This window comes from Ranitomeya imitator, chromosome 1 (genome assembly GCF_032444005.1).
Source record: "Ranitomeya imitator isolate aRanImi1 chromosome 1, aRanImi1.pri, whole genome shotgun sequence".
Taxonomy (NCBI): Eukaryota; Metazoa; Chordata; class Amphibia; order Anura; family Dendrobatidae; genus Ranitomeya; species Ranitomeya imitator.
Genome location: NC_091282.1, coordinates 436753938 through 436766828, shown reverse-complemented (window position 1 = coordinate 436766828; position 12891 = coordinate 436753938). Strand labels below are relative to the sequence as shown.

General features: G+C 45.3%; 1 protein-coding gene across 1 annotated transcript in view; it reads left to right on the top strand.

Moving 5' to 3' along the window:
• The window catches only part of PGM5 (phosphoglucomutase 5), a 382535-nt gene that overhangs the window by 88489 nt on the left and 281155 nt on the right, over positions 1-12891 (top strand). Inside the window, exon 5 of the mRNA XM_069763768.1 lies at positions 4505-4695. Within this exon, the coding sequence (XP_069619869.1) occupies positions 4505-4695 (191 nt within the window). The remainder of the gene's footprint in view (positions 1-4504; positions 4696-12891) is intronic.

The following is a 12891-nucleotide window of genomic DNA, read 5'->3' as shown; positions in this document are numbered from 1 at the left end:
CTCAGTGACCTGCCCCCTATTTTACAGTACATAATGAATATATATATACACTGCTCAAACAAATAAAGTGAACACTTAAACAACAGATTATAACTCCAAGTATCAAACTTCTGTGAAATCAATCTGTCCACTTAGGAAGCAACACTGTTGGACAATCAATTTCACATGCTGTTGTGCAAATGGAATAGACAACAGATGGAAATTATTGGCAATTATCAAGACACCCTCAATAAAGGAGTGGTTCTGCAGGTTGGGACCACAGAGCACATCTCAGTACCAATGCTTTCTGGCTGATATTTTGGTCACTTTTGAATGTTGGTTGTGCTTTCACACTCGTGGTAGTATGAGAAGGACTCTACAACCCACACAAGTGGCTCAGGTAGTGCAGCTCATCCAGGATGGCACATCAATGCGAGCTGTGGCAAGAATGTTTGCTGTATTTGTCAGCGTAGGGTCCAGAGGCTGGAGGCGCTACCAGGCAACAACCCAGCAGCAGGACCGCTACCTCAGCCTTTGTGCAAGGAGGAACAAGAGGAGCACTGCCAGAGCCCTGCAAAATGACCTCCAGCAGGCCACAAATGTGCATGTGTCTGCACAAACGGTTAGAAACCGACTCCATGAGGATGGTCTGAGTGCCCGACATCCACAGATGGAGGTTGTGCTCACAGTCCCACACCGTGCAGGACGCTTGGCATTTGCCATAGAACACCAAGATTGGCAAATTCGCCACTGGTGCCCTGTTCTCTTCACAGATGGAAGCAGGTTCACACAAAGCACATGTGACAGACGTGACAGAGTCTGGAGACGCCATGGACAGAGATCTGCTGTCTGCAACATCCTTCAGCATGACCGGTTTGGCTGTGGGTCAGTAATGGTGTGGGGTGCCATTTCTTTGGAGGTCCGCACAGCCCTCCATGTGTTCACCAGAGGTAGCCTGACTGCCATTAGGTACCGAGATGAGATCCTCAGACCCCTTGTGAGACCATATGCTGGTGTGGTTGGCCTGGGTTCCTCCTAATGCAGGACAATGCCAGACCTCATGTGGCTGGAGTGTGTCAGCAGTTCCTGCAAGACGAAGGCATTGAAACTATGGACTGGCCCGCCCGTTCCCCAGACCTGAATACGATTGAACACATCTGGGACATCATATCTCACACCATCCACCAACGTCACGTTGCACCACAGACTGTCCAGGAGTTGGCGGATGCTATAGTCCAGGTCTGGGAGGAGATCCATCAGGAGACCATCTGCCGCCTCATAAGGAGCATGCCCAGGCATTGTAGGGCGGTCATACAGGCACGAGGAGGCCACACACATTACTGAGCATCATTTCCTTGTCTTGAGGCATTTCCACTGAAGTTAGATCAGCCTGTAACTTCATTTTCCACTTTGATTTTGAGCATCATTCCAATTCTAGACCTCTGTGGGATATTAGTTGTGATTTACGTTGATAATTTTTAGGTTTTATTGTTCTCAACACATTCCTCTATGTAATGAATAAAGATTTACAACTGGAATATTTCATTCATTGATATCTAGGGTGTGGGATTTTAGTGTTCCCTTTATTTTTTTGAGCAGTGTATATATAATCTTGGAAAAAAAATCCTTCTGCAGGCATGTGGCGATGGTGCCTGCGCTGTGCATGATCATATATATAATGTGCATGTAGTTAATTTGTTTCATGTTATCCTGATATTCCTAAAAAAAAAAAAAAATCTGTTTGAAAATGGCAATGCACCATCTTACTAGAGAAAAAAAATTTCCTCCTCCAAGATGGCGCTGCCGACGCCTGAGCAGTAGCGGCTATCGGGTGAGTTTGTGTGTTACATACAATTGTGCTTAAAAGTTTACATACCCAGGCAGATTTTTTGCTTTCTTGGCCTTTTATCAGGGAATATGAATGAAAACACCAACACTTTTTTTCTCCACTCGTGGTTAGTGGTTGGATGAAGCCATTTATTGTCAAAATACGGTGTTTTCTCATTTTAAATCATAATGACAGCCCAAAACATCCAAATGACCCTGATCAAAAGTTTACATACCCCATTTCTTAATACCATGTATTGCCCCCTCTAACCTCAATGACAGCTTGAAGTCTTTTGTGGTAGTTGTGGATGAGGTTCTTTATTTTCTCAGATGGTAAAGCTGCCATTCTTCTTGGCAAAAAGTTACTAGTTCCTGTAAATTCCTGGGCTGTCTAGCATAAACTGTGGGCTTGAGATCTCCCCAGAGTGGCTCAATGATATTGAGGTCAGGAGACTGAGATGGCCACTCCAGAACCTTCACTTTGTTCTACTGTAGTGAATGACAAGTCGACTTGGCCTTGTATTTTGGATCATTGTCATGTTGGAATGTCCAAGTACATCCCTTGTGTAGCTTCCGGGATGATGACTGCAAATTTGCCTCCAGTGTTTGCTGATAACATGTGCATTCATCTTTCCTTCAACTTTGACCAAGTTTCCTGTGCCTTTGTAGCTCACACATCCCCAAAACATCAGTGATCCACCTTCGTGCTTTACAGTAGGAATGTTGTTCCTTTCATCATCGGCCTTGTTGACCTCTCTCCATATGTAACGTTTATGGTTGTGGCCAAAAAGTTCACTTTTGGTCTCATCACTCCAAATTACCTTGTTCCAGAAGTTTTGAGGCTTGTCTCTGTGCTGTTTTGTGTATTGTAGGCAAGATAATTTGTGGCATTTGTGCAGTAATGGCTTTCTTCTGGCGACTTGACCATGCAGCCTATTTTTCTTCAAGTGCCTCATTATTGTACATCTTGAAGCAGCCACATCGCTAGTTTTTAGAGAGTCCTGTATTTCAGCTGATGTTATTTGTGGGTTTTTCTTTGCATCCCAAATAATTTTCCTGGCAGTTCTGGGTGACATTTCTTTTGGTGTAACTGACTGTGGTTGTGTTTTTACAGAGCCCCTGATTTTCCATTTGTTAATCACAGTTTGAATGCTGCTGACTTGCATCATCAATTCCTTGGATATCTTTTTGTATCGCTTTCCTTTTTTACACAGTTCAACTACCTTTTCCTGTAGATCTGTTGACAATTCTTTTGCTTTCCCCTTGAATCACAATCCAGAAACGTCAGTGGCTGGATGAAAGATGCAAAAGTCACACACACATACACACACTGATTATAAGCAAACAGGTCACAAGTGATGATGTTTCCTTTACTAGCCATTCAAACCCATTTGTGTCAACTACTGTGCACGCTATCAGGCCAAAATCACCAGAGTATGTAAACTTTTGATCAGGGTCATTTGGATGTTTTGGGTTGTCATTATGATTTAGAAAGAGAAATCACAGTAAATTGACAATAAATGACATAATCCAACCAGTAACCATGATTGGAGAAAAAGTTTTGGTGTAAGGCTATGTGCACACACTGCGGATTTTGCTGCTGATCCGCAGCGGATCTGCAGCTGCGGGTCCGCAGCAGCTTTCCATGCGTTTACATTACAATGTAAACCTATGGAAAATGCAATCCGCAGTGCCCATGCTGTGGAAAAAAACATGCGGAAACACTGCGGGTTACATTCCGCAGAATGTCAATTCTTTGTGCGTTGTGCGGATTCCGCAGCGGTTTACACCTGCTCCATAATAGGAATCCGCAGGTGTAAAACCGCAGGTGGAATCCGCACAAAATCCACGGTAAATCCGCAGGTAAAACGCAGTGCCTTTTACCTGCGGATTTCTCAAATCCGCTGCGGAAAAACCTGCAGACCTCAAAACTACGTGTGCACATACCCTTATCATTCATATTCTATGAAAAAAGGCCATGAAAGCAAAAATTATGCCAGGGTATGTAAATTTTTGAGCACAACTGTACATCATGCTGCAGCGCAGGCGCCACCTCCTATCTGCAGAAGGGCTTCCTCCCCTCACAATATAGATAGATAGATAGATAGATAGATATCATTTGTATTTATTGATTTTTTCTTCATTATGTAAAATAGGGGGCAGGTCACTGAGGGAACAGTGACCTGTCAAAAGCCTTACATATGAATACTGTCTACAGGTTACTGTGTACAATCCTGCTGACAAGTTCTCTTTAACACATAATAGTACCGCATAAATACCCCCAAGTAGTAATAATACTTCCTGATTAGCTCTAAAAAGTAATTATGCCCCTGAGTTCCTTCATTTCAAATAAGAGAACAGCTGATCAGGGGGGGGGGTTCCGGGTGTCAGACCCCGACAGATGCCGTCTCAGACATTGATGACCTATTCTAAGGATAGGTCTTCAATAAAAAAGTAGTGGACAACCTCATTAAAGTGAACCTGACAGATGATACATTCTGCTCCTGGATCAGGCAGCATGAATCAGGCACTGGCTGTATGATCTCAGCCAGTTACAGTATGTTGATGACCTATTTTAAGTAAGCCTGGTAAACCCCTTTAAATCTGAGTACAAAGTACTAGTATAAAGTCTCTGTGCTCATCTTTGTATACACTGCCAAATACAGTAAAGTATGCACACGTTTCATCTTTTTTCTAGTGATGGGTCCTTATGTTCGACGAATTCTCTGTGATGAGTTAGGAGCACCGGCCAATTCTGCAGTTAATTGCGTTCCTTTGGAAGACTTTGGTGGGCAGAACCCTGACCCAAACTTAACATATGCCAGTAGTCTCTTGGAGGCCATGAAAGGAGGGGAACATGGTTTTGGAGCTGCATTTGATGCTGATGGTGTAAGTAGTTCCTGTATCTGATGTTGTCTGTTGCACATAGAACTACATGTATTTAATGTGATCAATTTTATTATGAGAGATGCCTGAGGTTTTTCAGCAATTGCAAAACCATGGCAAAAAACTTTGCCAGCAAAGTCAAACCTAGCTTTGAAATTAAATGGGTAAAATTTCTCAAGACCCAGCAAACAGTTTAAAGAGAATCTGCCACTAGGTTTTTGCTCTCTCATGTGAGAGAAACATAATGTAGGGGCAGACAGGGCCGGCTCCAGGTTTTCGAGGGCCCCGGGCGAAAGAGTCTCAGTGGGCCCCCCCTTTAACACATACCCCGATTTATGATGCACAGATACGGCAGAGAAATGTATAGTACAATGCCAGATTTCACTTCTTACATGAGTGACAGCTATTGTAAATTCTGCAGTGTATATATACAGGAGGAAAGGTGCTGTGCAGTGTATATATACAGGAGAGGTGCTGTGCAATGTATATATACAGGAGGAAAGGTGCTGTGCAGTGTATATATACAGGAGAGGTGCTTTTCTGTTTTGAGTTTTTCTATGAAACAAAGACTTTTCTACATAAACAACGTTGTTTGGTTTTGCGGCCCCAACAGATCTGTGCTACAAAGTAACAGGCGGCTCGGGCATTAATGAGGGACCTGATGCTGAATCCTTTCCACAAACCCTAATGACCCAATTAGTGCCCTGTCATTAGAAGCTCATTAAACGCCTCCCTGTCCCGGGCAGTCATGTACAGAATGGGGGGATCCTGCAGCCCACCCCCTGACTGCTCCATACCATACACTGCCCTCTGTCGCGCTCACTATTATCCTGTGCATTTCTCCGTCATCGTTACCCCATGTTACACTTGTCACCCCCCACTACAGAGTAGCAGGGCAGCCAATGTCACCCCCTCCTGGACCCTAATGGCAGCAGGAAATGTCTGCTCCTCTATTGGGTTGGAACCTGATTTAATCAAGGAATAATGTGGATTTGTTGCCGGTGGCTGCAGGGGAAGGGTTAAGTGATGCCATGTCCTTGGTGGGAGCAGTGGCAGCTGCTGGGACCTGGACAGAGACAACCAATGTTGCTGTGACTGCACAGTGTGATGTGGAGGAGAGAAGCTGAGACTCCGGAGCAGAAATCACCCACATGCCAGCACTGGGCAGAGTCCCTCCAGTCACCAGCCTGGGGCCACAGGGCCCCAACATACAGCCCACAGCTCAGTTTTATCCATGGCAGCAGCTCCCCTTCCTCCTGGCATCTGGTTAACCCCATTTATGCGGGTCGGATTGTTATCTTTAAGGTTTAGCAATAACCTTCATACAGATGGGAAGGGGTTAAGCTTCTTCCTATCCCACTGGTGCAGGTTTGGTGCAGCATGCATGTATTCTGGGAGAGCTGCAGGCTGCAGGCTGCACCCCACCAGCTGCTCCTCCAGACATCACCCACATTTTTAGGCAGCGGAGACAGCAGCAGACTGAGCCACAACTTCAACCACTGCTGGATACCATAACACTCACTCAGGGCACTGGTAGGACGGAGCTCCTCGGAATCTGCCTGATAAGTTCAGCACTGTCTGCAGCCACCCAGGGGGGAGAGCAGAGAACGTGCTCTCTCCGCCCACAATGTCACACTGGCTGCCTTCTGTTAACCCCTATGTGTGCCTGCCTGGCTGCACTGACTGAGTGAGAAGATGCTTGTGTCAGAGCTGGCACATAGGGGTTAAGAGAACGCAGCCAGCAGTGACATTGTGGGCGGAGAGAGCATGTTATCTCCTGCTCTGCTCTCCCAGCTGTAAGTGGGCCCCCTCTCTCCCCAGGGCCCCGGCATTTGCCCGGAGTGCCGGGTGCTGACGCCGGCCCTGGGGGCAGATACCATGATTCCAGTGATGTGCCACTTATTGAGCAGCTTGCTGTCACTTTGATAAAATCACTGTTTTATATGATGCAGATATAGCAGTTCTCTGAATGCTAAGCACCACATAACCCCGCCCACACCACTGATTGTCAAATTTCTGTGTACACTGTGTATAGACAACCAATCAGAGATGGGGGTGGGATTATGCAGAGATCATGAATTTAGAGGACTACCTGTCAGCAGGTTTACTAGTCATCCAGTGATAATCTCTTGCTGATAAAACAGTAATTTTATCAAAACTACACTAACCAACCCAGTAAGTGACACATTGCTCTAATCAGTGTCTCTATCTCTACATTTTGCTGCTCTCAGATTATGGAGCAAAAACCTGATGTCAAATTCTCTTTAAGTAAAACAGTACATATAGAGCTATCACTTTGAAAAATATCAGGTGAGATTTATGAATCTAAATGCACCAAAATTGTCTTTATATAAAGTTGTAACAAAGGTTTTCTGGCATCAACCAGAATGGCTCACTTATGCATCGGAAGTGAGTGGTGCAGCTTACGTTACGACTCACATGCTTGCTGAGACACATGTTGAGGACATGTCCTGTTCATTAGCAAAGAATACGTGCACAATACCTGGTCATTCTGCATGGGTCATAATATCATCTGCACTATTCACTTCCAATGTGGAAGTGGCTCTGGCCAGTTTAGCATTGTACAAACCATTGCCTGTTAAGTTAGGTGTTGAATTACACTATTTTGGGCCATAAGATCCCGATGCAGTGTAATCTGAGTCAATTTAACCTTTGTTAGATCTATATATTGGCACAAGCATTGAATAATGCATTAGCCTCTGAACCCCCATAAAATAACTTTAAGTCCCTTGTAGTGCAGCAGTGTCCACACTGTGCAGTGATGAGGCAGTGACCCAGGAAAGTTCAAAGTAAACGTAGTTTAATGTACCGCGTACAAACAAAAACAAATGGTATTCTCCAGATCGCAGTTGGGAAACAAGACAGTCCATAAATGTGTCCGGTTGCCTAAGGGTACCGTCACACAGTGCAATTTTGATCGCTACGACGGCACGATTCGTGACGTTCGAGCGATATAGTTACGATATCGCAGTGTCTGACACGCTCCTGCGATCAGGGACCCCGCTGAGAATCGTACGTCGTAGCAGATCGTTTGAAACTTTCTTTCGTCGTCTAGTGTCCCGCTGTGGCGGCATGATCGCATGGTGTAACATATATCGTATACGATGTGCGCATAGTAACCAACGGCTTCTACATCGCACATACGTCATGAAATTATCGCTCCAGCGTCGTAGATTGCAAAGTGTGACAGCAGTCTACGACGCTGGAGCGATATTGTTACGATGCTGGAGCGTCACGGATCGTACCGTTGTAGCGATGAAAATTGCACTGTGTGACGGTACCCTAAGTTGACCACTGTTGTGAATTCTGTGGCTGAATTCACTCCTGTGGTCACAAGTGGTACTGCAGCTTCTGAGCTTCCTCAGGTGTTCTGGTGAGCTCGTTAACTGCTTCATTACTTAACTCCGCCTGATGCTGCTATCCTTGCTCCTTGTCAATGTTTCAGTGTTGGATCTGAGCTTCTCCTGATTGTTCCTGTGACCTGCTGCTCTGTATAGCTAAGTGCTTTTTGCTTTTTTGTTGCTTTTTTTCTGTCCAGCTTGTCTTTTGTTTTGCTGGAAGCTCTGAGACGCAAAGGGTGTACCGCCGTGCCGTTAGTTCGGCACGGTGGGTTTTTTTTGCCCCCTTTGCGTGGTTTTGCTTTAGGGTTTTTTGTAGACTGCAAAGTTCGCTTTACTGTCCTCGCTCTGTCCTAGAATATCGGGCCCCACTTTGCTGAATCTATTTCATCCCTACGTTTTGTCTTTTTATCTTACTCACAGTCATTATATGTGGGGGGCTGCCTTTTCCTTTGGGGAATTTCTCTGGGGCAAGTCAGGCCTATTTTTCTATCTTCAGGCTAGCTAGTTTCTTAGGCTGTGCCGAGTTGCCTAGGTAGTTGTTAGGCGCAATCCACAGCCGCTTTTAGTTGTGTTTAGGATAGGATCAGGTGTGCAGTCTACAGAGTTTCCACGTCTCAGAGCTCGTTCTTGTATTTTTGGGTATTTGTCAGATCACTGTGTGCGCTCTGATCGCTAAGCACACTGTGTTTCTGGATTGCCTTCATAACACCTGTCATTAGCAAACATAACAGTACAAGGAGCCTAACTAATGATTCTTAATAGAGGGAAAGAAAAAGTTCTGACATCATTTTTTTTTTTTTTCTGCTCTGTGTTCACTTTTTTTTTTTCCCCTAGACATTTGGGTGATTCTGGACACAGGTGTGGACATGGATATTCAGGGTCTGTGCTCTTCAATGGATAATCTCGTTATAAATGTACAAAAAATTCAAGATACTATTGATCAGAAATCTATGTTAGAACCAAGAATTCCTATTCCTGATTTGTTTTTTGGAGATAGAACTAAGTTTCTAAGTTTCAAAAATAATTGTAAGCTATTTCTGGCCTTGAAACCTCATTCTTCTGGTAATCCTATTCAACAGGTTTTGATTATTATTTCTTTTTTGCGCGGCGACCCTCAAGACTGGGCATTTTCTCTTGCGCCAGGAGACCCTGCATTGAGTAGTGTCGATGCGTTTTTCCTGGCGCTCGGATTGCTGTACGATGAGCCTAATTCAGTGGATCAGGCTGAGAAAAATTTGCTGGCTTTGTGCCAGGGTCAGGATGATATAGAAGTATATTGTCAGAAATTTAGGAAATGGTCAGTACTCACTCAGTGGAATGAATCTGCGCTGGCAGCTTTGTTCAGAAAGGGTCTCTCTGAGGCTCTTAAGGATGTCATGGTGGGATTTCCTATGCCTGCTGGTTTGAATGAGTCTTTGTCTTTGGCCATTCAGATCGGTCGACGCTTGCGCGAGCGTAAATCTGTGCACCATTTGGCGGTACTGCCTGAGGTTAAACCTGAGCCTATGCAGTGCGATAGGACTATGACTAGAGTTGAACGGCAGGAATACAGACGTCTGAATGGTCTGTGTTTCTACTGTGGTGATTCCACTCATGCTATTTCTGATTGTCCTAAGCGCACTAAGCGGTCTGCTAGGTCTGCCGTCATTGGTACTGTACAGTCCAAATTCCTTCTGTCCATTACCTTGATATGCTCTTTGTCGTCGTTTTCTGTCATGGCGTTTGTGGATTCGGGCGCTGCCCTGAATCTGATGGATTTGGATTATGCTAAACGTTGTGGGTTTTTCTTGGAGCCTTTGCGGTGTCCTATTCCATTGAGAGGAATTGATGCTACACCTTTGGCCAAGAATAAACCTCAATACTGGGCCCAGCTGACCATGTGCATGGCTCCTGCACATCAGGAAGTTATTCGCTTTCTGGTGTTGCATAATCTGCATGATGTGGTCGTGTTGGGGTTGCCATGGCTACAAACCCATAATCCAGTATTGGATTGGAATTCCATGTCGGTATCCAGCTGGGGTTGTCAGGGGGTACATAGTGATGTTCCATTTTTGTCGATTTCGTCATCCACCCCTTCTGAGGTCCCAGAGTTCTTGTCTGATTATCAGGATGTATTTGAAGAGCCCAAGTCCGATGCTCTACCTCCGCATAGGGATTGTGATTGTGCTATCAATTTGATTCCTGGTAGTAAATTCCCTAAAGGTCGATTATTTAATTTATCCGTGCCCGAACACGCCGCTATGCGCAGTTATGTGAAGGAATCCCTGGAGAAGGGACATATTCGCCCATCGTCATCACCACTGGGAGCAGGGTTCTTCTTTGTAGCCAAGAAGGATGGTTCGCTGAGACCGTGTATTGATTACCGCCTTCTTAATAAGATCACTGTTAGATTTCAGTATCCCTTGCCATTGTTATCTGACTTGTTTGCTCGGATTAAGGGGGCTAGTTGGTTCACTAAGATAGATCTTCGTGGTGCGTATAATCTGGTGAGAATCAGGCAAGGAGATGAATGGAAAACAGCATTCAATACGCCCGAGGGTCATTTTGAGTATCTAGTGATGCCGTTCGGACTTGCCAATGCTCCATCTGTGTTTCAGTCTTTTATGCATGACATCTTCCGTGAGTATCTGGATAAATTCCTGATTGTTTACTTGGATGACATTTTGATCTTCTCAGATGATTGGGAGTCTCATGTGAAGCAGGTCAGAATGGTTTTTCAGGTCCTGCGTGCTAACTCTTTGTTTGTGAAGGGATCAAAGTGTCTCTTCGGTGTGCAGAAAGTTTCATTTTTGGGGTTCATCTTTACCCCTTCTACTATCGAGATGGATCCAGTTAAGGTCCAAGCCATCCAGGATTGGATTCAGCCGATATCTCTGAAAAGTCTGCAAAAGTTCCTGGGCTTTGCTAATTTTTATCGTCGCTTCATCTGTAATTTTTCTAGCATTGCCAAACCATTGACCGATTTGACCAAGAAGGGTGCTGATTTGGTTAATTGGTCTTCTGCTGCTGTGGAAGCTTTTCAGGAGTTGAAGCGTCGTTTTTGTTCTGCCCCTGTGTTGTGTCAGCCAGATGTTTCTCTTCCGTTCCAGGTCGAGGTTGATGCTTCTGAGATTGGAGCAGGGGCGGTTTTGTCACAGAGAGGTTCTGATTGCTCAGTGATGAAACCATGTGCTTTCTTTTCCAGGAAGTTTTCGCCCTCTGAGCGTAATTATGATGTGGGCAATCGAGAGTTGCTGGCCATGAAGTGGGCATTCGAGGAGTGGCGTCATTGGCTTGAAGGAGCTAAGCATCGCGTGGTGGTATTGACTGATCATAAGAACTTGACTTATCTCGAGTCTGCCAAGCGCTTGAATCTTAGACAGGCCCGTTGGTCGTTATTTTTTGCCCGCTTCGACTTTGTGATTTCGTACCTTCCGGGCTCTAAAAATGTGAAGGCGGATGCTCTGTCTAGGAGTTTTGTGCCCGACTCTCCGGGTTTATCTGAGCCAGCGGGTATCCTCAAGGAAGGAGTCATTGTGTCTGCCATCTCCCCTGATTTGCGGCGGGTGCTGCAAAAATTTCAGGCGAATAAACCTGATCGTTGTCCAGCAGAGAAACTGTTCGTCCCTGATAGGTGGACTAATAAACTTATCTCTGAACTTCATTGTTCGGTGTTGGCTGGTCATCCTGGAATCTTTGGTACCAGAGAGTTAGTGGCTAGATCCTTCTGGTGGCCATCTCTGTCACGGGATGTACGTACTTTTGTGCAGTCCTGTGGGATTTGTACTAGGGCTAAGCCCTGCTGTTCTCGTGCCAGTGGGTTGCTTTTGCCCTTGCCGGTCCCAAAGAGGCCTTGGACACATATTTCGATGGATTTCATTTCTGACCTTCCCGTTTCTCAAAAGATGTCAGTCATTTGGGTGGTCTGTGATCGCTTTTCTAAAATGGTCCATCTGGTGCCCTTGGCTAAATTGCCTTCCTCCTCTGATTTGGTACCTTTGTTCTTTCAGCATGTGGTTCGGTTGCATGGCATTCCTGAGAATATTGTTTCTGACAGAGGTTCCAGTTTGTTTCAAGGTTTTGGCGAGCCTTTTGTGGTAGGATGGGCATTGACCTATCCTTTTCCTCGGCTTTCCATCCTCAGACTAATGGCCAGACCGAACGAACCAATCAGACCTTGGAAACATATCTGAGATGTTTTGTTTCTGCAGACCAGGATGATTGGGTGTACTTTTTGCCGTTGGCTGAGTTCGCCCTTAATAATCGGGCCAGCTCGGCTACCTTGGTTTCTCCATTTTTTTGCAATTCTGGGTTCCATCCTCGTTTCTCTTCAGGACAGGTTGAGTCTTCGGACTGTCCTGGTGTGGATTCTGTGGTGGATAGGTTGCAGCAGATCTGGACTCAGGTAGTGGACAATTTGATCTTGTCCCAGGAGAAAGCTCAACTTTTCGCTAATCGCAGACGCCGTGTGGGTCCCCGACTTCGTGTTGGGGATCTGGTTTGGTTATCTTCTCGTCATATTCCTATGAAGGTTTCCTCTCCTAAATTTAAACCTCGTTTTATTGGTCCGTATAGGATTTCTGAGGTTCTCAATCCTGTGTCTTTTCGTTTGACCCTCCCAGACTCCTTTTCCATACATATGTATTCCATAGGTCGTTGTTGCGGAGATACGTGGCACCTATGGTTCCATCTGTTGAGCCTCCTGCCCCGGTTTTGGTGGAGGGGGAATTGGAGTATATTGTGGAGAAGATTTTGGATTCTCGTGTTTCTAGACGGAAACTCCAGTATCTGGTTAAATGGAAGGGTTATGCTCAGGAAGATAATTCCTGGGTTTTTGCCTCTGATGTTCATGCTTCCG